The sequence below is a fragment of the Saccoglossus kowalevskii genome, chromosome 3 (genome assembly GCF_978046115.1).
Source record: "Saccoglossus kowalevskii chromosome 3, keSacKowa6.1, whole genome shotgun sequence".
NCBI lineage: Eukaryota > Metazoa > Hemichordata > Enteropneusta > Harrimaniidae > Saccoglossus > Saccoglossus kowalevskii.
The window spans coordinates 11,354,021-11,374,484 of NC_140643.1; the positions used below are offsets into that span (position 1 = coordinate 11,354,021).

At 36.6% G+C, this 20,464-nt stretch overlaps 1 protein-coding gene across 1 annotated transcript in view; it reads left to right on the forward strand.

Annotated features, from left to right (window-relative positions):
* Positions 1-13,931, forward strand: part of LOC102809015 (uncharacterized) — a 30,651-nt gene extending 16,720 nt beyond the window's left edge. The window contains exon 3 of the mRNA XM_006822116.3: positions 10,931-13,931. Within this exon, the coding sequence (XP_006822179.1) occupies positions 11,187-13,328 (2,142 nt within the window). The 5' untranslated portion in view covers positions 10,931-11,186 and the 3' untranslated portion in view covers positions 13,329-13,931. The remainder of the gene's footprint in view (positions 1-10,930) is intronic.
* Positions 13,932-20,464: the final 6,533 nt, after the last annotated feature.

Genomic DNA, 20,464 nt, shown 5'->3' on the forward strand with positions numbered 1-20,464 from the left:
TCCTATTAATGGTTTCAATCTAATCTCAATGACTTCAACATCATCAAATTGATATGTCAGATCACAAAATTTTGGATGGGGACTGTGTCATTAACAATGACTTGTTGTTTGAAATTCTGTGCATATATATAATCTGATGTGCATACTAGTTAGTCAATTTAAAGCATCTTCACTGACCAATGAACACGTTTCAATAAAACATGGTACATAGATGCCCAGGGATAATGCACAGATCTGATTAGTTTGTAGTTGAAATCTGTGTATATTAATGACCTAATTTTAATTTTATTTAACCTTTTGACCAATATCTCAACAACTCATCAGAGTCAATGAAATTGGTACATCTACATGTAGATGCCTAAGCATAAGCCATATACATGTTCAGTTCAGGATAAAATTTTGTGCTTCCTAATTTGCATAATTCAATCAATAACTTAATTCTGCTCACTGTGAGATCTTGTATGGCCAAGCTTTACGTTCTTAGCAAACAGTTTGGATCACATGAACAGGTCAAGCTTTCCCCTAGAGATGGTGGCAGTGCCATTGTTGTATTCCGTTCACTCACAGTGCAGAGGGACTGTGGTTCACATAACAATATCGACTGTACAAGATTGCCACAATGGGAGTTAAACGGTGCTTTTATGGTGAATGCAAGTATGATTCTCGATTTTTCTTCAAAAACATTAAAGCATGATGTTTTGTTTTTTTAAAGTTCCCCGAAACAAAAAACACAACCTGAGAAGTGTGATTGGTGGATCAATGTCTGTTCTCGGGCCAATGACCCTGAAAGACAATGGATCACACAAGACAAGGTCGGTACTCAACCACGTTAGCACCCAGTGTCCTCAACTTAGAAAATCATGACTTTTAAGGGATGAGTGCATACCCCCCCCCCAAGTGTAAATGACAGTTTTAATTCACCTTGTGACAGATTGAGAGAGATGATACATCTTTGAGGGAAAATAAAACTACAAAATTATTTGCAATGTAATTGACGTTTACAATGAAGAAACAGAGATGGTCATAACAAATATGCACAGTTTATTACAATAATAATTATGTGCCACCAAAATTTACCAAGGTTAAAAATATTACATTGTGTTGGAACACAGTTAATATCATAATCTTCATCATAATCTCCACTGACGAAAGTATTGGATTGTACGCAAACTCTCGATGAAAAACACTTTCTGCCATAATGTATTCTTGCATGATAACATGCAGCAACATCCTTTGACCTAATGGGTCAAGTCTGTTATTAAACAGTCAGAATGCTGTGTTATCGGACGCAATTCTTCGGAAATTCCCAAAGACTTAGCCGATCATGTACCGGGTGTGTACGCCTGTTCGCTGCACTTTATTTGAGGAAATAGTTGGACATCGTCACATCTATACCAGCCACTGTAAGAGGTGTAAAATTTCAACATCAAATTTACGAATCGCAAGCGTGGAAATTAGGACAGCAAGCAATGCACAACGTTATGCTAGGACGTCGTTTGAATAAAAGCTTGACCTGTGTCATGTGCCTGGCAACCGCTGTCAGGATATCTCACAAGATCCTCCAATGAGTGGAATATCCACTATTTGTAGGTGCTTCACAGATGTACTGAGTTCCACTGATCAAATTTTAATGAAAGTAGGTACATAGATCCTTTTAGACAATCAACAGATCTGATTACTGCAGGGTTGAAATTATGCATGATAAAGAACTATTATTTTCATGCATGTTTCTTAAAGGGGGGACCAATACTATAAATAAGAGTCAAGATGGCCACCGTATTAGTGTGCTAATCCGAACCAAGCCACTCACATCGTGGCGGGAGCTCCGTGAAATGTGCCATTTATGATGTTTGAGGATCAAGCTCTGATTCCAAATACATATCTACGGGGGCATGAATATATACGCTAGCAATTACACTCATCTGGTTGGCCTTTTGATGTAGAAATGTTGTTTTCGGTCGAAATGTGCTGCGACAAGTAAAAATCACATGTTTAAAATGGCGGCTAATGTATGCAAAATGCCTGTTGATCACAGTTGGAGTAAACGAAAATGTAAATCTCCTAGATGTTTATTCAATCTACAAAGCTTGTTGGTTTACAAACAGTATTATCGTTATGTAGTTTGTCTATGGTGGTCTATGGGACATGACGAAGTGAGACAGTCAACAATGTCAATAACATTAGGTTACAGGCTCTCGGATATCCATTGCAATAACTGTAGAAGTAGAAATTATTCGCGTGGTTTTAATTTCGCGGTGAGAAGAAAAGTGCGAAATTAAAAACACGCGAAAATGTCTTGTTGGAATGTAAAACACAATACCCAAGTCAAAGCAACACTCATCACCCACATCACCGAGACGTTGATCGGGAAAGCGATGTTTGAAACCAATGACCAGTCAGTGGAGAGAGGGAGTTTGCGCCAGTCTCGTAACTCAACTAACTACTAGTAAAATAAATAAAGCTTGACCTGTGTCATGTGCCTGGCAACCGCTGTCAGGATATCTCACAAGATCCTCCAATGAGTGGAATATCCACTATTTGTAGGTGCTTCACAGATGTACTGAGTTCCACTGATCAAATTTTAATGAAAGTAGGTACATAGATCCTTTTAGACAATCAACAGATCTGATTACTGCAGGGTTGAAATTATGCATGATAAAGAACTATTATTTTCATGCATGTTTCTTAAAGGGGGGACCAATACTATAAATAAGAGTCAAGATGGCCACCGTATTAGTGTGCTAATCCGAACCAAGCCACTCACATCGTGGCGGGAGCTCCGTGAAATGTGCCATTTATGATGTTTGAGGATCAAGCTCTGATTCCAAATACATATCTACGGGGGCATGAATATATACGCTAGCAATTACACTCATCTGGTTGGCCTTTTGATGTAGAAATGTTGTTTTCGGTCGAAATGTGCTGCGACAAGTAAAAATCACATGTTTAAAATGGCGGCTAATGTATGCAAAATGCCTGTTGATCACAGTTGGAGTAAACGAAAATGTAAATCTCCTAGATGTTTATTCAATCTACAAAGCTTGTTGGTTTACAAACAGTATTATCGTTATGTAGTTTGTCTATGGTGGTCTATGGGACATGACGAAGTGAGACAGTCAACAATGTCAATAACATTAGGTTACAGGCTCTCGGATATCCATTGCAATAACTGTAGAAGTAGAAATTATTCGCGTGGTTTTAATTTCGCGGTGAGAAGAAAAGTGCGAAATTAAAAACACGCGAAAATGTCTTGTTGGAATGTAAAACACAATACCCAAGTCAAAGCAACACTCATCACCCACATCACCGAGACGTTGATCGGGAAAGCGATGTTTGAAACCAATGACCAGTCAGTGGAGAGAGGGAGTTTGCGCCAGTCTCGTAACTCAACTAACTACTAGTATATGCTACCCAAAATTACAATGCATTTGAATAAGTTATACATACATGTAATATCGTTTCTTTTAATACTAGTATAATATGTAACACAATGTGCAATGATAATAAAACAACACAATCAAGAGCCCGAAAGAAAATACCGTATTTATCCGGGTATAAGCCCAGGGTCCTGAACATAGAAAATTGCCAAAAAGAAGGGGTGGGCGTTTGCCAGGAGATCCTCTGCAAAAAAAACGAAAATTCGCGAAAATTGACAACACGCAGATCGAACTGCAGCAGGGAATAGAACGGCAAATGAAAACATGCAACGGAGATAAATGAACAATATGCAACATTAGAAGTAAAACAAAAATAATGTATTGCTTATAATGTGACAAATAAACCAGAAATAATAAAAATTGACAATGAGGAATCATTTGAATTAGGATTTTCCCGCTGACAAACACGCCCAATATGCGTGAACTCAAACTGAATTAAAATGTCAGGGGTTAAACTGCGTAAAATGATTTCCGGTCTTGACAAATTACGAATCAACCGTCATACAAGATCAATAATAATTTACAAATTTACACAGTAAAAATTATAAAAATTCATAGCTGTTTGAAAAAACTTCTCAGATCTTTATTTGTATGTTCATTGCCATCTTCGTCAAACTCAAAACCCTTAAAGTCCAAGTCGGCGTCACTGTAGCCGTCGAACAAAATCCCTACAACTTATTCCTGAAGTTCGTCGATATCGTCCCACACAATTTTGACTTAGCACTTTTAATCCACGAATTTTGCAGTCTGTCAGCTTGGCACTTTTCATTCATGTCTAATCATAATAAAGAAACAAGAAAAATGGGGTCGCTCTGCTGCGATGTCACACAATGCTTTTGTTTACAGTCTAGCAATCATCTTTGACCTTTATGCATCTGCTTTACTGATTGGCTAAGAATGACATCACTACTAGTATTTCATCATAAAGGTCAAATCGTGACATTGCTTTCTTATCAGACTCGACGCTTATCAATCACGGTGAAAGTCATCATTCAGCAAGTCCCAGCAGTTGGAATGTTTCACTATATGTATATCGTGGACTTGAAATAGAAAGTTTTTTTTTTTATCCAACGACAGAAGAATAGTTGAAATGACAGAAATGCAATAGCGGTGATGAAAGATGGTAAAAAAGTTGGCAGTCTTCGGCGTGACATTGCAAAATTGCTGGCCCCAGTTATGGATTCGCAAGCTGCTACAAAATATTTTATAAAGCCAAAATAACGTGATTTCAAGCACTTTGCCAGGTACGGGTCGCTACAATATTGCAACATTGGTTTTATTGCCGACGACGCTAAAGCCGAACGAGTGCGACACTTATGATTTGCTTGAAGGCAGAAAGCTGTCACAGCTATTTTGCATTCACCCCTTGTTTTACGCAATTAACAATTTTTATAAGTATCACGACAGACTTCAAGAAAGTCAACTGTTAATACAACCACAGTCAACGAATAGGACATAGTTTTTTTAATATTTTTTGTGTAGAAAAAGACCCTCTGGGCATGTGCCCGGATATGACCTCAACTTCTTCATTGTGTCAAAAGTGGGGGATTGGCATTTGCCCAGGCATGGGCTCTTACCCAGATAAGTACGGTAAGATCTGTATGATTTTTTTAGTCCCCTTTGTGCGTCTGTGCATTCGTGCGTCCGTGATCACCTGTATCTAGAACATGCATGGACCGATTAAGTTCAAACTTCACTCATACATCACACATTATATAGGACATATGCACATGCATTTTTTTCATAATCCGATTAACGATAGCCGAATAGCGGCCATTTTAAGGCCGAAAATGCATCAAAATCGCACATTTTCACCATTCCGGACCCGGATTTTAGTTATGCATGGACGGATTTTGTTCAAATTTGGTACATACATTAAACATAATAGGACCTTGATGCACATCATTTTTTTGGGGGGATCGGGTTTGAAATGGCTGTCTGGCAGCCATTTTGTTTTAAAGAATTCAGTTCTGGATCCGTATCTGAGACATGCCTGGATTGATCGAGTTCAAAATTCACACACACGCGTTACATCATGTCACCAATACGTATGTGCATTTGTTTCATGATCTCATTAACGATAGCCAAATGACGACCACGTTAAGGCCGAAAATGCATTGAAATCGCACATTTTCACCATTTCGAACCCGGATCTCAGTTATGCATGTACGGATTTTGTTCAAATTTGGTACATACATTAAACATAATAGGACCTTGATGCACGTAATTTTTTTTTTGAATCAAGTTCGAAATGGTCGACTGGCGGCCATTTGGTTTTAAAGAATTCAGTTCCTGATCTGTATCAGAGACATGTCTGGATTGATCAAGTTCAAACTTCACACACACATGGTACATCATGTCACAAATAGATACGTGCATTTGTTTCATGATCCGATTAACGATGGCCGAATAGCGGCCATTTTATGGCTGAAAATGCATCAAAATCGCACATTTTCACCATTCCGGACCCGGATCTCAGTTATGCATAGACGGATTTTGTTCAGATTTAGTACAATGTGTTGTACATATGCAGATGCATTTCAGATCAGACCACTGAAAGTGGTCTGAGATTTCAGTCATGATCTGCTTTGAATGTATATGTCACTCAAATATGACAATAACTTGTTTTAATTCAATTTCATTTTAGTTGTTTTTACTTGCCAGGAAACAATAGGCCCCGTGTTTCATAAGCCAGCATGAAATTCATTGACATCAGTACTGGCCAGTAGTACAATCAAGCGGCTTGTAAAGAAAGTCAGCGAAGGTTTTCAACTTATGTGCACAATCGATAAAAGCGTTCTATCAAAACAAGTTTGCAAACGATTCAACAAGAAGTGTCAATTTGTTTTGGCTAGCATAACCAGTAGTCGTAGCCGCGCCATGTAACACTGTAGATCGGGCGTTAAAATTGAGTCTACGGTAAAATTGTTTTGACAGAATACTTTTCTCTTTCTCGTCGCTCATTTGATTTTGACTATAAAGTCAACCCCAAGTTCAACCACCAGACCACAAGAACTCAAATTTCACATGAGATACAAGCCGGTACCACCCTTGCAGATTGCAAGCAATCTTGCGGCACCTTTTTATTGACTCCCGTGTGGGAGGGAGTCTTTGCAGTTAGTGTGTCTGTCTGTGTGTTTGTGTGTCTGTGTGTGTGTGTGTGTCTGTGTGTATGTGTGTCTGTTCCACTGATATCTCAAGAACCATACATTGATTTTTGATGAAACTTGGTGCATAGATGCTCTGGGCCAATGTGCAAATTTGATTAAGTTTTGGTAAAAATCCATGCATATTAATTACCTAATTTGCATGATAATTAGCTGATTTTTAGCTGTTCCGTGACTGTTCCACTGATATCTAAAGAACCACTCATTGGATTTTGATGAAACTTGGCACATAGATGCTCCAAACTAATGCGCAGATTTGGTTAGTTTTGGGTAAAAATCTGTGCAATATTAATTACCTAATTTGCATAATGATTAATCAATTTTCCGCTTTTCCACTGATGTCTCAAGTCTTAATCATCACATTTCAATAAAACTTGGTACATACCGTATTACCCCGGGCACGCGCCCATGGGCCTGAACGTACAAAATCGGGAAAAATTGGGGGTGGGCGCTTACCCGAGGACCACCCCAAAAAAGATTTTAAAAAGTTGTTTTTGTGATCGTATGATAAGGTCAAATAAAGGAATGCTTTCGTACACTTTGTACACGTACTTATTTCTTTATTTATGCGAGGTTTCAATAAACGTGAGCACTCGGTCAAGATCTGTGGGAACACTAAGACACAGGGTCGAATTTCAAGAATAAAACTTGTTTTATGTCAGCGAATGAAGTTGTATTACTCACTGAAATTGACTACAAACTATGGTAAATATTGTAATCAATGCACGGTTACATTTTTAGTAACCATGATCAGTGCAAGTCGAAACGGCCGGGAAAAACTACCGCTTGTAATCCAAGAAGGCGATGACCTCATTAGCATAATTTTGTTCACGCACGTATTGATACATCGCATCGTAATTACTGAAGAATAGCAGACAGGGTTATGAAACAAAAAAAAACTTTTATTACTGATGTGAAATGTTTACAAACTATTGTGAATACATAAACATATCCAAATGGCGATACATAAAAAACAGACTGAAAATAAACTCTGGTCGACCTCATTAACATGATTTATTCACGCACCCACACACAAGATACAATTATGATGCAACAAGTTCTCACCGTCTGTATGCCTCATTAAGGTTATCGTAATGGACTTGAGGTCGGCAAAATGTGTTTTTCTTCAACGACAGAAAAATAATCCACATGACCGTAATGCCATAGCTGTGATGAGGGATGGAAAGAAAGTAGCAATGTCTCAAAAGTGCTAGCTCCCATTCACAGTCAGCTGGCATCGGTGTCGCTGGGTGTATATGATAGAGGGAAGTTGTGCAACCAAATTTGCCGAGTTCGCAGTTTTTCGCCGATAAAAAAATAACTAAGGCAAAAACTCGTGGTTTTTCAGCATTTTTGTAATAAAGACATTATCCTCTATCAATAATCCGCCCCAAATAGAAACATTTCCACTAATTCTTGTGTTTTTTCGACGTTTTTCGAAAAACCTGCGATTAGGCTGCAAAAGTAGAACATTCCGGAGGGGGTGAAACGGAAGAGCCAAACTTAACGCGTAAAAATAGAACACGTATTTTGACCTCTACGTAGCCAACCAAGGGCTGGACACGGATACGTTTTTGGTCATTGCCAAAGAGCCCCGCGTCCATCGCCTGGCGATGCTCTTCCAATGAGTTTTTATGTAAAAACACAAACAAAACGGCCCTTTTCAGGGCCACCACACACTCCAAAAAGAGAACTACCGTAACAAACACACTATTTAAATAAATCAAACGCGTTCGTTTTTGACAAATACAACTTTATTGTTGACCTAATTCTTGGCTAAAAATCACCCTGGGCGTTTAACCGAGGATGTCCCCAACATGTAACTTTTGTGAAAACAGGGGGTGGGCGCTTGCCCAGGGAGGGGCACGTGCCCGGGGTAATACGGTAGATATCATAGGACACTGCACAGACCTGATAGTTTTTAGGGTAATATCAGTAGATATTAATTACCAAATTTGCATAATTATTTAATTTTCAGCTTTTGATATTTCAAGTAGTAATCATCACATTTCAATGAAATTTGGTGCATAGATGTCATAGGACACTGCACAGACCTGATAGGTTTTAGGGTAATATCTGTATATATTAATTATCTAATTTGCATAATTAATTAATTAATTAATTAATTTTCAGCTTTTGATATTTTTTGTAGTAATCATCACATTTCAATAAAACTTGGTACATAGATATCATATGACACTGCACAGACCTGATAGGTTTTAGGGTAATATCAGTATATATTTTAATTTAATTACCTAATTTGCATAATTAATTAATTTTCAGCTTTTGATATTTCAAGTAGTAATCATCACATTTCAATGACACTTGGTACATAGATGTCATAGGACACTGCACAGACTTGATAGTTTTTAGAATAATATCAGTACATATTAATTACCTAATTTGCATAATTAATTAATTTTCAGCTTTTGATACATCAAGTAGTAATCATCATGTTTCAATGAGACTTGCTACATAGATCTTCTAGGATTATGCAGAGACCTGATTAGTTTTAATTGGATATTAATTACCTAATTTGCATAATGTTCCACTGATGTATAAATTGGATTTTAAAGAAACTTCTAAAGAGAACTATGCAGAAACCCAATTAGTTTTTGGTAAATATTTATGCTTATTAAACACCTAATTAACATAATTAATTAACACTGATATCTCAATTACTGATCATCACATGTGAATATAATTTCAAATTGGTACATAAATGCTCTAGGCCTGATTAATTTTTTTTTTAAATTTGTTCATATTAATTCTCTATTCAGCACAATAATTGATAATTTTTTTGTTCTGTTCTGTTCTGTTCATATTAGTTACCTGATTTACATAATTAGTTTTCAGCTTTTCCATCAATATCTCATGTACAAGTAATTTTGAATTAATTTTTAATGTGTCTTCAATACTCTTAGCACACGGGAGTTCTTTCTAAGCTTTCTTTGATTACTGATGATTTCGTTATTCTATCACACGGGATTTCCATGTAATAACTTCTATACTAGTAATATACAGTAAACATTTTCGCCGCTACCAATGTGTGGATATTATATGAAAATTTGAGGCCAAAGTAAATTCACGTTTTGTTTACCGAGCGGAATTATGATAACAGAAGTTCTTGACCGGAGGTATTTTCCCACTTGTTATATTTGCAGTCTGCAGGAGTAGTATGTATACGGAATGTGCTTAGGAAGGTTCGTTTTCAGTTTTACTGTATACGAGATCAGTACCTTCAATAGACCGATGCATTACCTCCATGACCGATGCAACGGAAACAGACAAGTCGGCGGATTTTCTTCGCGACTGTTTAGCAACAATCTGGTTTTGTGTTCAATATCCGGTGGTCTGCCGCCTTTACTTGTGGGCTATCATCATCTTGAATTAGTTTTATTCCGCGTCATATTTGCCCGGCGATGTAAATATTACGGAGCGCGCGATGTTTGAAATCATGGCATATAGCTCTGTATTTGACCATGGACGTACATCCATGGTTTGACGCAAATTACCGAACAGACTAACGTGTACTTGGTTTGAAATTCAATTGTTATATTTTAAACAAGCAAATTGGGATCGGTTCAAAGGATGTTCATATCAGTTGTTGTTTTGTGGGATTAGCGGGACAGGGGTGGAAGATAAGCATTCATTTACTTAGTGGACAGAGGCGGAGTTAATTATCCATGAGCACTTGGTGCAATCCATGGAATTGAGCGGTTCCTCTTTAACTGTAATGTACTGTTGCAGATAGGGCCATGCAAGTGGTTCTATAATTTTGTTGTCTGACAAGATATATCACCAAAATATCAAGTCATCATACATGATTATTATTTCATGAAATATGTTGTTAAACATATCTACTTGAAACCACTATAATCATTGATTGCAGTTATATGTTTAATTACTCTATTTTCTCTATTAGAAACACATGTGCTTTTACTGTAAAAATAAAAGACAAAGACAGGTTTATGGTCACGATAAAACATATTTTAATGATTTTGCATACAATAAATACAATTTTTGTTTTGAAGTATTGATGATGCGCTTTAATATAGTAAATACAGTATTTTCTATTGTTACTTCTGGCCTCTAATATCTTCAACACACAGGATTCCTTTCTAAGCTCCCTTTGATTCTTCTAGCCACATGACCACAAGGGTAAAATGTCAATGACTTGTAACATGTAGTTTTTTTTCGGGACTATTGTTTTCTAAACCAGTTTACTTTTATATTGCCAAAAGTGCTTACATGGGATTACACACACATAAACAATAGCATTTGTAAAACAAATTAAAAATAATGAATTTGTTTTCTTTATTTCAGGTGTTTTGGACTGTCCCTGAATTGTAGTAAATGAAGTGTAAGCAAATCATTTGGCTTATGTAATTGATGACATGGTAAATGAGCTGTGTCTCAAACTGCAGTACATTTAGAAATTGTACAAAAAGGTGTGAATATTATGTGGAGGGATTCAGTCAATTGGGTCACCTATATCAACTAAGTGCTGAACATGAAAACTGGCAGCTGGGACAACTGATTTCCTCGTGATCTGTACAAAAGAGCTTTACTGTGTTATCAAATGTCACTGGCAAAACATGTTGACATGAATATCCAATGTCAAAGATGTGAGAAAATGTTTACTTATTCAAGTCAACTCAAACGCCACATATTAACACATACAGGTGAAAAGCCATTCCAATGTCAGAAATGTGAGAAGAGTTTTACTTGTTCAGCTGGTCTCGAGCGACACATGTTAATACATACAGGTGAAAGAACTTTCCAATGTCAAAGATGTGAGAATAAATTTACCTGTTCAGGTAGTCTCAAACGGCACATGTTAATACATACAGGTGAAAAGCCTTTTCAGTGTGATAATTGTGAGAAGAAATTTACCCAGTCAGGTCACCTTAAACTGCACATGTTAAAACACACAGGTGAAAAGCCTTTTCAGTGTGAAAAATGTAATAAGTGTTTTACTCGTATATATCATCTTAAGCGACACATGTTAACACATAAAGGTGAAAGAACTTTCCAATGTCAAAGATGTAATAAGTGTTTTACTTGTATATATCATCTTAAGCGACACATGTTAACACATAAAGGTGAAAAAAATTTCCAATGTCAAAGATGTGAGAATAAATTTACCTGTTCAGGTAGTCTCAAACGGCACATGTTAATACATACAGGTGAAAAGCCTTTTCAGTGTGATAATTGTGAGAAGAAATTTACCCAGTCAGGTCACCTTAAACTGCACATGTTAAAACACACAGGTGAAAAGCCTTTTCAGTGTGAAAAATGTAATAAGTGTTTTACTTGTATATATCATCTTAAGCGACACATGTTAACACATAAAGGTGAAAAAAATTTCCAATGTCAAAGATGTGAGAATAAATTTACCTGTTCAGGTAGTCTCAAACGGCACATGTTAATACATACAGGTGAAAAGCCTTTTCAATGTGAAAGATGTAATAAGTGTTTTACTCGTATATATGATCTCAAACTGCACATGTTAATGCATACAGGTGAAAAGCCTTTTCAATGTCAAAGATGTAATAAGTGTTTTACTTTTATATATCATCTTAAGCGACACATGTTAACACATAAAGGTGAAAGAACTTTCCAATGTCAAAGATGTAATAAGTGTTTTACTTGTATATATCATCTTAAGCAACACATGTTAACACATAAAGGTGAAAAAAATTTCCAATGTCAAAGATGTGAGAATAAATTTACCTGTTCAGGTAGTCTCAAACGGCACATGTTAATGCATACAGGTGAAAAGCCTTTTCAATGTGAAAGATGTAATAAGTGTTTTACTTGTAAATATCAACTCAAACGGCACATGTTAATGCATACAGGTGAAAAGCCTTTTCAGTGTGAAAAATGTAATAAGTGTTTTACTTTTATATATCATCTTAAGCGACACATGTTAACACATAAAGGTGAAAAAAATTTCCAATGTCAAAGATGTGAGAATAAATTTACCTGTTCAGGTAGTCTCAAACGGCACATGTTAATACATACAGGTGAAAAGCCTTTTCAATGTGAAAGATGTAATAAGTGTTTTACTTGTAAATATCATCTCAAACGGCACATGTTAATGCATACAGGTGAAAAGCCTTTTCAGTGTGAAAAATGTGAGAAGAAATTTACCCAGTCAGGTCACCTTAAACTGCACATGTTAATACATACAGGTGAAAAGCCTTTTCAGTGTCAAAATTGTGAGAAGAAATTTACCCAGTCAGGTCACCTTAAACTGCACATGTTAAAACACACAGGTGAAAAGCCTTTTCAGTGTCAAAATTGTGAGAAGAAATTTACCCAGTCAGGTCATCTCAAACGGCACATGCTAACACATACAGGAAGCCAATATGAAATGTGTAAGAACAGTTTTATCCAATCAAGTTGTCTCCAACAACACAAGTTGTCACAAAACGAGAAAAAACCAATCAAAGGTCCAAGATGTTCGAAATGTTTTATTCATTTAAAAAATCTTAAACTGCGATTTTCAACATGTGCTTGTCTTAAACTATTGGCCAATGTCGAGAATACTTCATGGATAGGACTGTTTAGAAATGGAAAGGGCATGTCACAGCAACCAAATATTGAATCTAAAAACTTGATAAATACGGAAATTGGAGTTGAATTTAAAAGGGAAATTAGCCCACTTAGTAAAATAAAATATGATATAGACGCATTCAGAGTTTGTTTCTTATACTAGATTAAATCAACTAGCTGAATATAAACTGTTGCTTATTTGTATTTAACATCATGTAACAAAAAAAATAGAAAAAAATATATCGGTTGTAACCAGTTCCTCTGTTTTGTATTATTCTTTTTCAATACCACACAGTTTTCATTTAGAATCATTTCTCCACTTCACTGATCAATGTTTACATTTATATAGGTTATCACACAAGGTAGTATGTTATTAATGTCACAATAAAGGACAACATTATGGTCGAAGACTGATGCTGAACACAGGATAACAAGTTATGATTATCACTTATACTTTAATAAACTTGCACCATAAACAAGCAGTTTATATAATACAGCATTATGATACATTATCAGACTTTTCTGAAATCAATAAATGTTGTAAACGTTGACAATTCACATGATTTTAGCACACTGGTCGTGAATTAATAAATGTGGTCTGCGCTGCTTCTAGCATTTCAAAATCTATCAGCCAATACAAAATCAGAAATTAAATTAAGTACGGAAATGTATAACTTTGATGTACATATTGAATACCCCCATATGCATTTGGAGAAATCCAAACATTTCGCCAAACTCTTCAGAATAAAAAATAGTTGAAAACGAACAGTCAAGAATGCAATAGTGACATTTTTTTCAACCTTTGGCTGAGAACCCTCCTTTGCCGCGTACGTGTGTGTGTGTGTGTGTGTGTGTTTGGATTGCTATATGTTGCGAGGACAAAAATACAGATATATACCTACTTCCGAGGACATACACACCTTCCGAGGACCTTTTTCATAGTCCTCGGGAAAACATAATTTATATTAATAGTTAATTCGATTATTAATACGTTTTGCGTAGCTTAGGTTTAGTATCGGGGGAAGGTATGGTTCACGTTATATTAATATTAATATAATTGTACCATACCTTACCCCGATACTAAACCTAAGCTTCGCAAACATTTCTATGTTCAGTCACCGGACATTCAACTCTTGTTTAATTAAACTTAATTAAAATGCAATTCTCCATTGTATTGCATTGTAATTGAGTTTAATTAAACTCCAATTAAAACGCAACCCTATATAGGAACGCGTTTTAATCGAGTTCATAACGCAACTATATTAAAAGTTAATTCAACTATATTAAAAGTTAATCCAATGAAGTCCTCGGAACATATTGCAATACAAGTGCGCGCGCGCGCGCGTGTGCGTGCGTGCGTGTGTGCGTGCGCGCGCGCATGTGGTATCCTTGTGACGATTTAAATTTTACTTCACACCTTCAAGTGGCGACAAACCTGCCAAGTGACCACCTTCACAATGTTTCATAAATTGTACTAATACTTTATCGAATTTAATTTGAATATTCTGTGATTTAAAATAGAAATGTTAACAAAGCTTTGGTATAATAAAAAGTGAAGTATTGTTCAATTTATATTAATATAATTGTGCCATACCTACTCTCTTCACTAAATCCATGCTTCGCTAACATTTCTATATTGAATTAAGTTAAATTGAGTCTTTTCAACTGATGAAGAACCACTTATTGGATATCGATGACACTTAGAAACTAAATAGTAAATAGATGCTCTAATTAGTTTTTACTTGAAATCCGAGCATTTTAATTACCAGCTTTTACACTGATATCTCGAGTTGTAATCTTATTTCAATGAAACTTTGTACATAGTCTGTGAGATTGCAATACTGTATTAGTTTTACATTAAAATCTGTGCATATTAATTAACTCCGAGATAATGCCATGATCTAATTGGTTTTGTGTTTATATACATGCATTCATATTACCTAATTTGCATAATAATATATTTTTCGGCTTTCTAAAGTTCTTTTAAGAATCAATCATTACGTTAGAACAAAACTTAGTACATATGTGCCCGTAACAATACACATACCTGTAAAGGTTCGTGTTGAAATCTATGCTTAATTGCTAAATTGTCTACCTATTTCTAAAAAAGCAATTCAATAAAGCTTTGTAAATACGTACCTTGGAGCAATATTTGGGATTGAAATTCTATCAAGCTAATTGTCAATTTTGCATAATGTACATAATTATCGCATTTCATTGAGATTTGGTTCACAGATGCTCTCAAGTGAATCACGTGATAAGTTTAATGTTTCTAAATTAAATTCATTTGCATTTTTGTCTTTCGTAAGTTGGCCTATGACCTCTACGTGCCTCAGCAGTCAGTACGATAATAATCTGCCATTTACGACATATTTATTCACTTTTTCAAACTTTTAACTATGGGTCTCAATATTATAACAAAATAATAGTATTTATTGAAGTCGTATCCTAAAAATGGTCATTGATCTACAATAAGTAATTTATTATAGTAACTAGACTGTCTACAATCCTAGGGCCTAATGTAATTATGTGTCCTGGACCGTGATTCAAATGCCGAAGGTGATGGGAACTGGGAAGCATTTCACGAGAGGAACTTTAGTGCCGAGAGACTGTTCCGGTCTGCTGGTTTCTAGTTGATGTGAATAATTCATAGATGATGCTGACGTCACGTAATGAATTGTATCCAAATTTATTCTAAATGACCTGAATGCGTTGCTTGTTCACGTTATGAACTCAATGAATACAGTCACTCCAACCAAAATAACAAAGAAAACTAGAACCAGGGAAATAATGTGCATTGTTTGTCGCAGTCAAATAAAAAATATAGAAAACCGGAGGAGACTGTTTCGCGGGATCAACAGAACTATGACATGCAAAGAAATCAAATTTGTTTGACAAAGACTATCAATAAATATCTTGCCAATTCGTACGCGTGTAGAAAATGTGGACTGAGAGCGTAGACTCTGCATAGAAGCATGGATGGACCAGGAAGAAATTTCAACAAACTAAGCAAGAGTTATTGGAAAGGTTGCAGGCTTTTTCCTTCAAGAGAATGGTACTGTGGTACAGTCAAAACAAACTTCCCGTAAGTCGTGTGCGATCCCAGTATCCAGCAACTCCAGATCCATTTCACGATTGGTCACGATACAATGATAAACATCTGCGCGACTATCATTTGCATATGAAAGTACCCGGATCTGGTAAGAAATCTTACCAGTGAATTAAAGCACCGGACAGTCGGTCGTGCCTAACAACACTCCATACTTCCTGTTCATTACGTTTATACACAATATTTAATAATAATAACAGAGTAATATTAGGTACGACCGACTATCGACAGTCTATATAGTGACCTGCAGCTCAAAGAACTGCCCAGCTCAGGGGCTGTTAAGGCCAAATCAACATTTTGTGTATTTAATTGCTATTATATTTTTTGTATTTACTGCATGCTATGCTATATATTATTTACTGTAAACTTGGATAAATCCATGTGGCGAATAGCGCCACCCAGAGTTATTGGTGAAAGTTATTAATAGTATCAAGGTCAGTTCTTATCTGAGATTAAAAACAGATGAGTTGGCAGTGTGACTCAGCTAACTGTACGGTACGGATGTACGCTTTTGAGGTCCATCAATATCTTGATATTGCAAACTGTGTTACTTGGAATTGATTGGCTAGGAAGGTCTACAAACATGGTGAGTGTTTAATGATTCACATGTGTTCTTTTGGCAGTTTATTTTTAGTGCCATTATGGTGCAAATATATTGTACACTGTTTACTGTGCCATTACATTGATTTTTAAGTGTAAATAACTTCACTATAGCCAGAACAACCAAGATTTCAGTATAGATTTGAATAAGTTTTATTATACTCGTTTAGTTTACATAGTTTATGTTAGGAAACTTTGTTCGTTTCAAGTACAACCATTGTTAGTGTGCTAGTTGCACTGTCTATTTCTCAGAGCTATTTATAGAACTTAAACTTGTCCATGCATGCATATAGATATTAGGTTACTTGGAAGAGTCATTCCACTCATATTACAATTATGCAGTGTCTCTGTGAAAGACAGGCTGAGCATTATAAGCCATGAAGTAATATGTGTATTTTTAGATATTTTACACTGTGTGTACATCACTAGAAATGTATTTGCTTTATTTTATCATTGTATGTGTATTTATTATTTTGTTTGTGTTACATTTCAGTTAATTGTCATTCTACATTGTTTGTATGGAATAAAGAGTCCTGATGCAGAAAACAGGGTTTTGTACAATTAGTGTGGAAGAACGCATTGGCGAGAGGATGACTTCCTGGTGTAAACAATACATAGTGGCAAGCTTATTCACTGTGTCAGCCATTAATTAGGCGTTATACGGGACCAGTAGAACTTGCTTGTGCACTACATTTATTAACGTGTTTTGACAACTGTGTGACTCTCAGTTGATGATGGATCGCGAGTTGGAACAGGAATTTCACACCATAACTACTGATATTGAAGCTGAAGCAATTGCTAAGCAGACTACTATGCCAAGTAGTACGTTATCAAGCCAGAGCTGTGGTGAACGTACCAAGAAACCTACAGAGAAGGGACTGCAGTATACATTGGAGACAAGACAGAGGGAACGAAATAGACTGACTAGTCTGTTGAGAAATGGTATTAAACGAATCTTGAGATTGTTAGATGAACGATATGATTTAACTACTGTAACAGACCAGTTCACAGAATGGATGGATACATATGAATCGTTTATCAGTGCACACAACAGATATCATGACCTTCTATCAGAGGAAGCTCAATGGGAAGACTTCCATGGATGGTATGAAAGTTTTCAAGATTCTTGTAATGAGTTTAAAGCCACTGTTCTTCATTGGATTCAAGGAGCTGAATCACAGTTGAGACAATCTATTAGAATGAATGAGAAAGTGAAACCTGAGGACAGCGTTTCACAAACTACTACTTCCATATCAAAGAGATCCAGATCTAGCCGGGCTTCATCAAGGGCCAGCTCTCTCTCCGTGGCTAGAATTAAAGAAGATCAAAGGAAAGTAGAGTTGTTAGCTCGAGCAGATGCATTGAAGAAGAAGCAAGAGTTAGAACAAGCTAAACTCAGCCTGAAGATGCAAGAAGAAGAATTGGAGCTGAAAACAAAATTGAAGATATCAGATGCTAGGAGAAGTATATTTGATCAAGCAGTGAACTATGAACATGAACTTTCACAAACTGCGCTTAGTTGCAGTGGTACTAATTTACATGTAGACGGTAGGAAGAGTAGGTACTTTGACCATTTTTTTAGGCCTGAGATAGGGATACAGAGATTAGGGCTAGATAAGAATCTGTTGGAACAGAATGTGAATCATGATGCAGGTGAGTCCATTTTACATAGTCAGAATGTGCGTGAGGATGATGGTGTGAGTGTTGGCCATGCACGTGGTGCGCGGGGCATGCGCTTTGTGGGCGGTCACGATAGTGACAGCAATTCAGGTTCTGGATCCTCCGTAGCGGGTCAGGTATCCTCAAGTGAAGTCATCTTGGCCATGATGAAACAAATTAAGAAACCGCAGTCAGATATCAAGAAGTTTGCTGGTAACCCCATGGAGTATAAGAAGTTTATTCGTCAGTTCAGGACCAGAATTGTAGCAAATACTGAGAATGATGATGAAAGACTGAACTACTTGGAGCAGTATACTATTGGTGAAGCTAACAGAATTGTTACTGGTTATGGCCACCTGAAGGCAGAGAAAGGGTATCCTGCTGCCATGAAAGAACTTGAAGAATGATATGGTGATATTGAATGTATTGCTCATGCCTATGTTAAGAAAGCTCTTGATTGGCCAGACATGAAAGCCTACAATCCAAAGGCTCTAGAATTTTCCATCTTTCTAGTTGAATGCGAGAATGCAGTACAAAGTATAGAAGCCATGAGAATACTTTAGTATCCAGAAAACATCAAACAGCTAGTCAAGAAGCTGCCCTCGGCCTTCCATGATAAGTGGAGTACCAAGGTACAAGGAATCAGAGATAATAATGGAATAGTTGCATTCATACATCTAGTTAGCTTTGTAAAGAAAGAAGCCAAGAAAGCAAATGACCCAATGTATGGAAAGGAGGCAATGAGTGTTGAACAGAATAAGAATGTCCAGAAAACCACAAAACAACAACGTTATCGCTCCTATAACAAGGGTGGCACCTATGCTACAGCCACAAAGGAGAAAGAAGAGAATAACATAGCACAGGCCCCAGTTAGAACAAGATATACCGTGGAATAAGCCACAGACTAAGGCACTAGAAAAGCCTTGTATATATTGTAAGGACCCCCTCCATACATTGGAGTCTTGTAAATCATCCTACAATTCTGCATGATGAGCGATTCAGTCAAAAAAACGACCTGAAAGTTAAACCACCTGATCATCAAAATGTGAGTGCTTGTGCACAGAGTCATATGGGGAGCGGTGATATCCAATGTACTATGGCAATTATTCCCTGTCATGATTAAGGCTAAGAATAGTGACAGGGCTATTGCAACATATGCCTTTTTGGATCCTGGTAGTAGCATTTCATTTTGCACGGAAAGTTTAGTTAGGCAGCTAGGATTGAGTGGTCGAAAGGCAAAGATCACACTGGACACAATGGGTGCATCTCACATTATGACCACTCATATTGTGAATGGTCTGGAAGTCTGTGATCTACAGTGCACAGAAGTAGTAGATCTTCCAAAGATATACACCAAAGACAAAATGCCTGTATCACATAATTATGTTCCCACTCAGAAGGACATATCAAAATGGCCACATCTGCAAGATGTTGTTTTACCAGAAATTGATGCAGATGTTGGGATATTGATAGGTAACGCAGTAGCAGATGCCTACGCACCTATAAAAACAGTGACTGGTCCTTGAGGAAGTCCACATGTGACTAAAACATGGCTTGGATGGGTGATATGGAACATGGTTCGTGTAATTAAATCAGACGAAATGCAAGATACATTTTCGGTTAACAGAGCTGAAGTTCTTGCAATAATAGAAATGGAAGAACTCAATCGTATGGTGAAGAGTTCCATCAATCTTGATTTCCCTGAGAGTTTAATTGATGATAAAAGAGAGTATTCTCAGGATGATAAGAAATTCATTGAGAAGGTAGATAACTCCCTCAAACATGTCAATGGTCATTACCAAATTGCCTTGCCATTCCGTGATGATGATGTGAAGTTACCCAATAACCAACATCTTGCTATGCAGAGATTCAAATTTCTTGAACGTAAAATGAGAAGAAATCAGAAATTTCATGCAGATTACACATAGTTC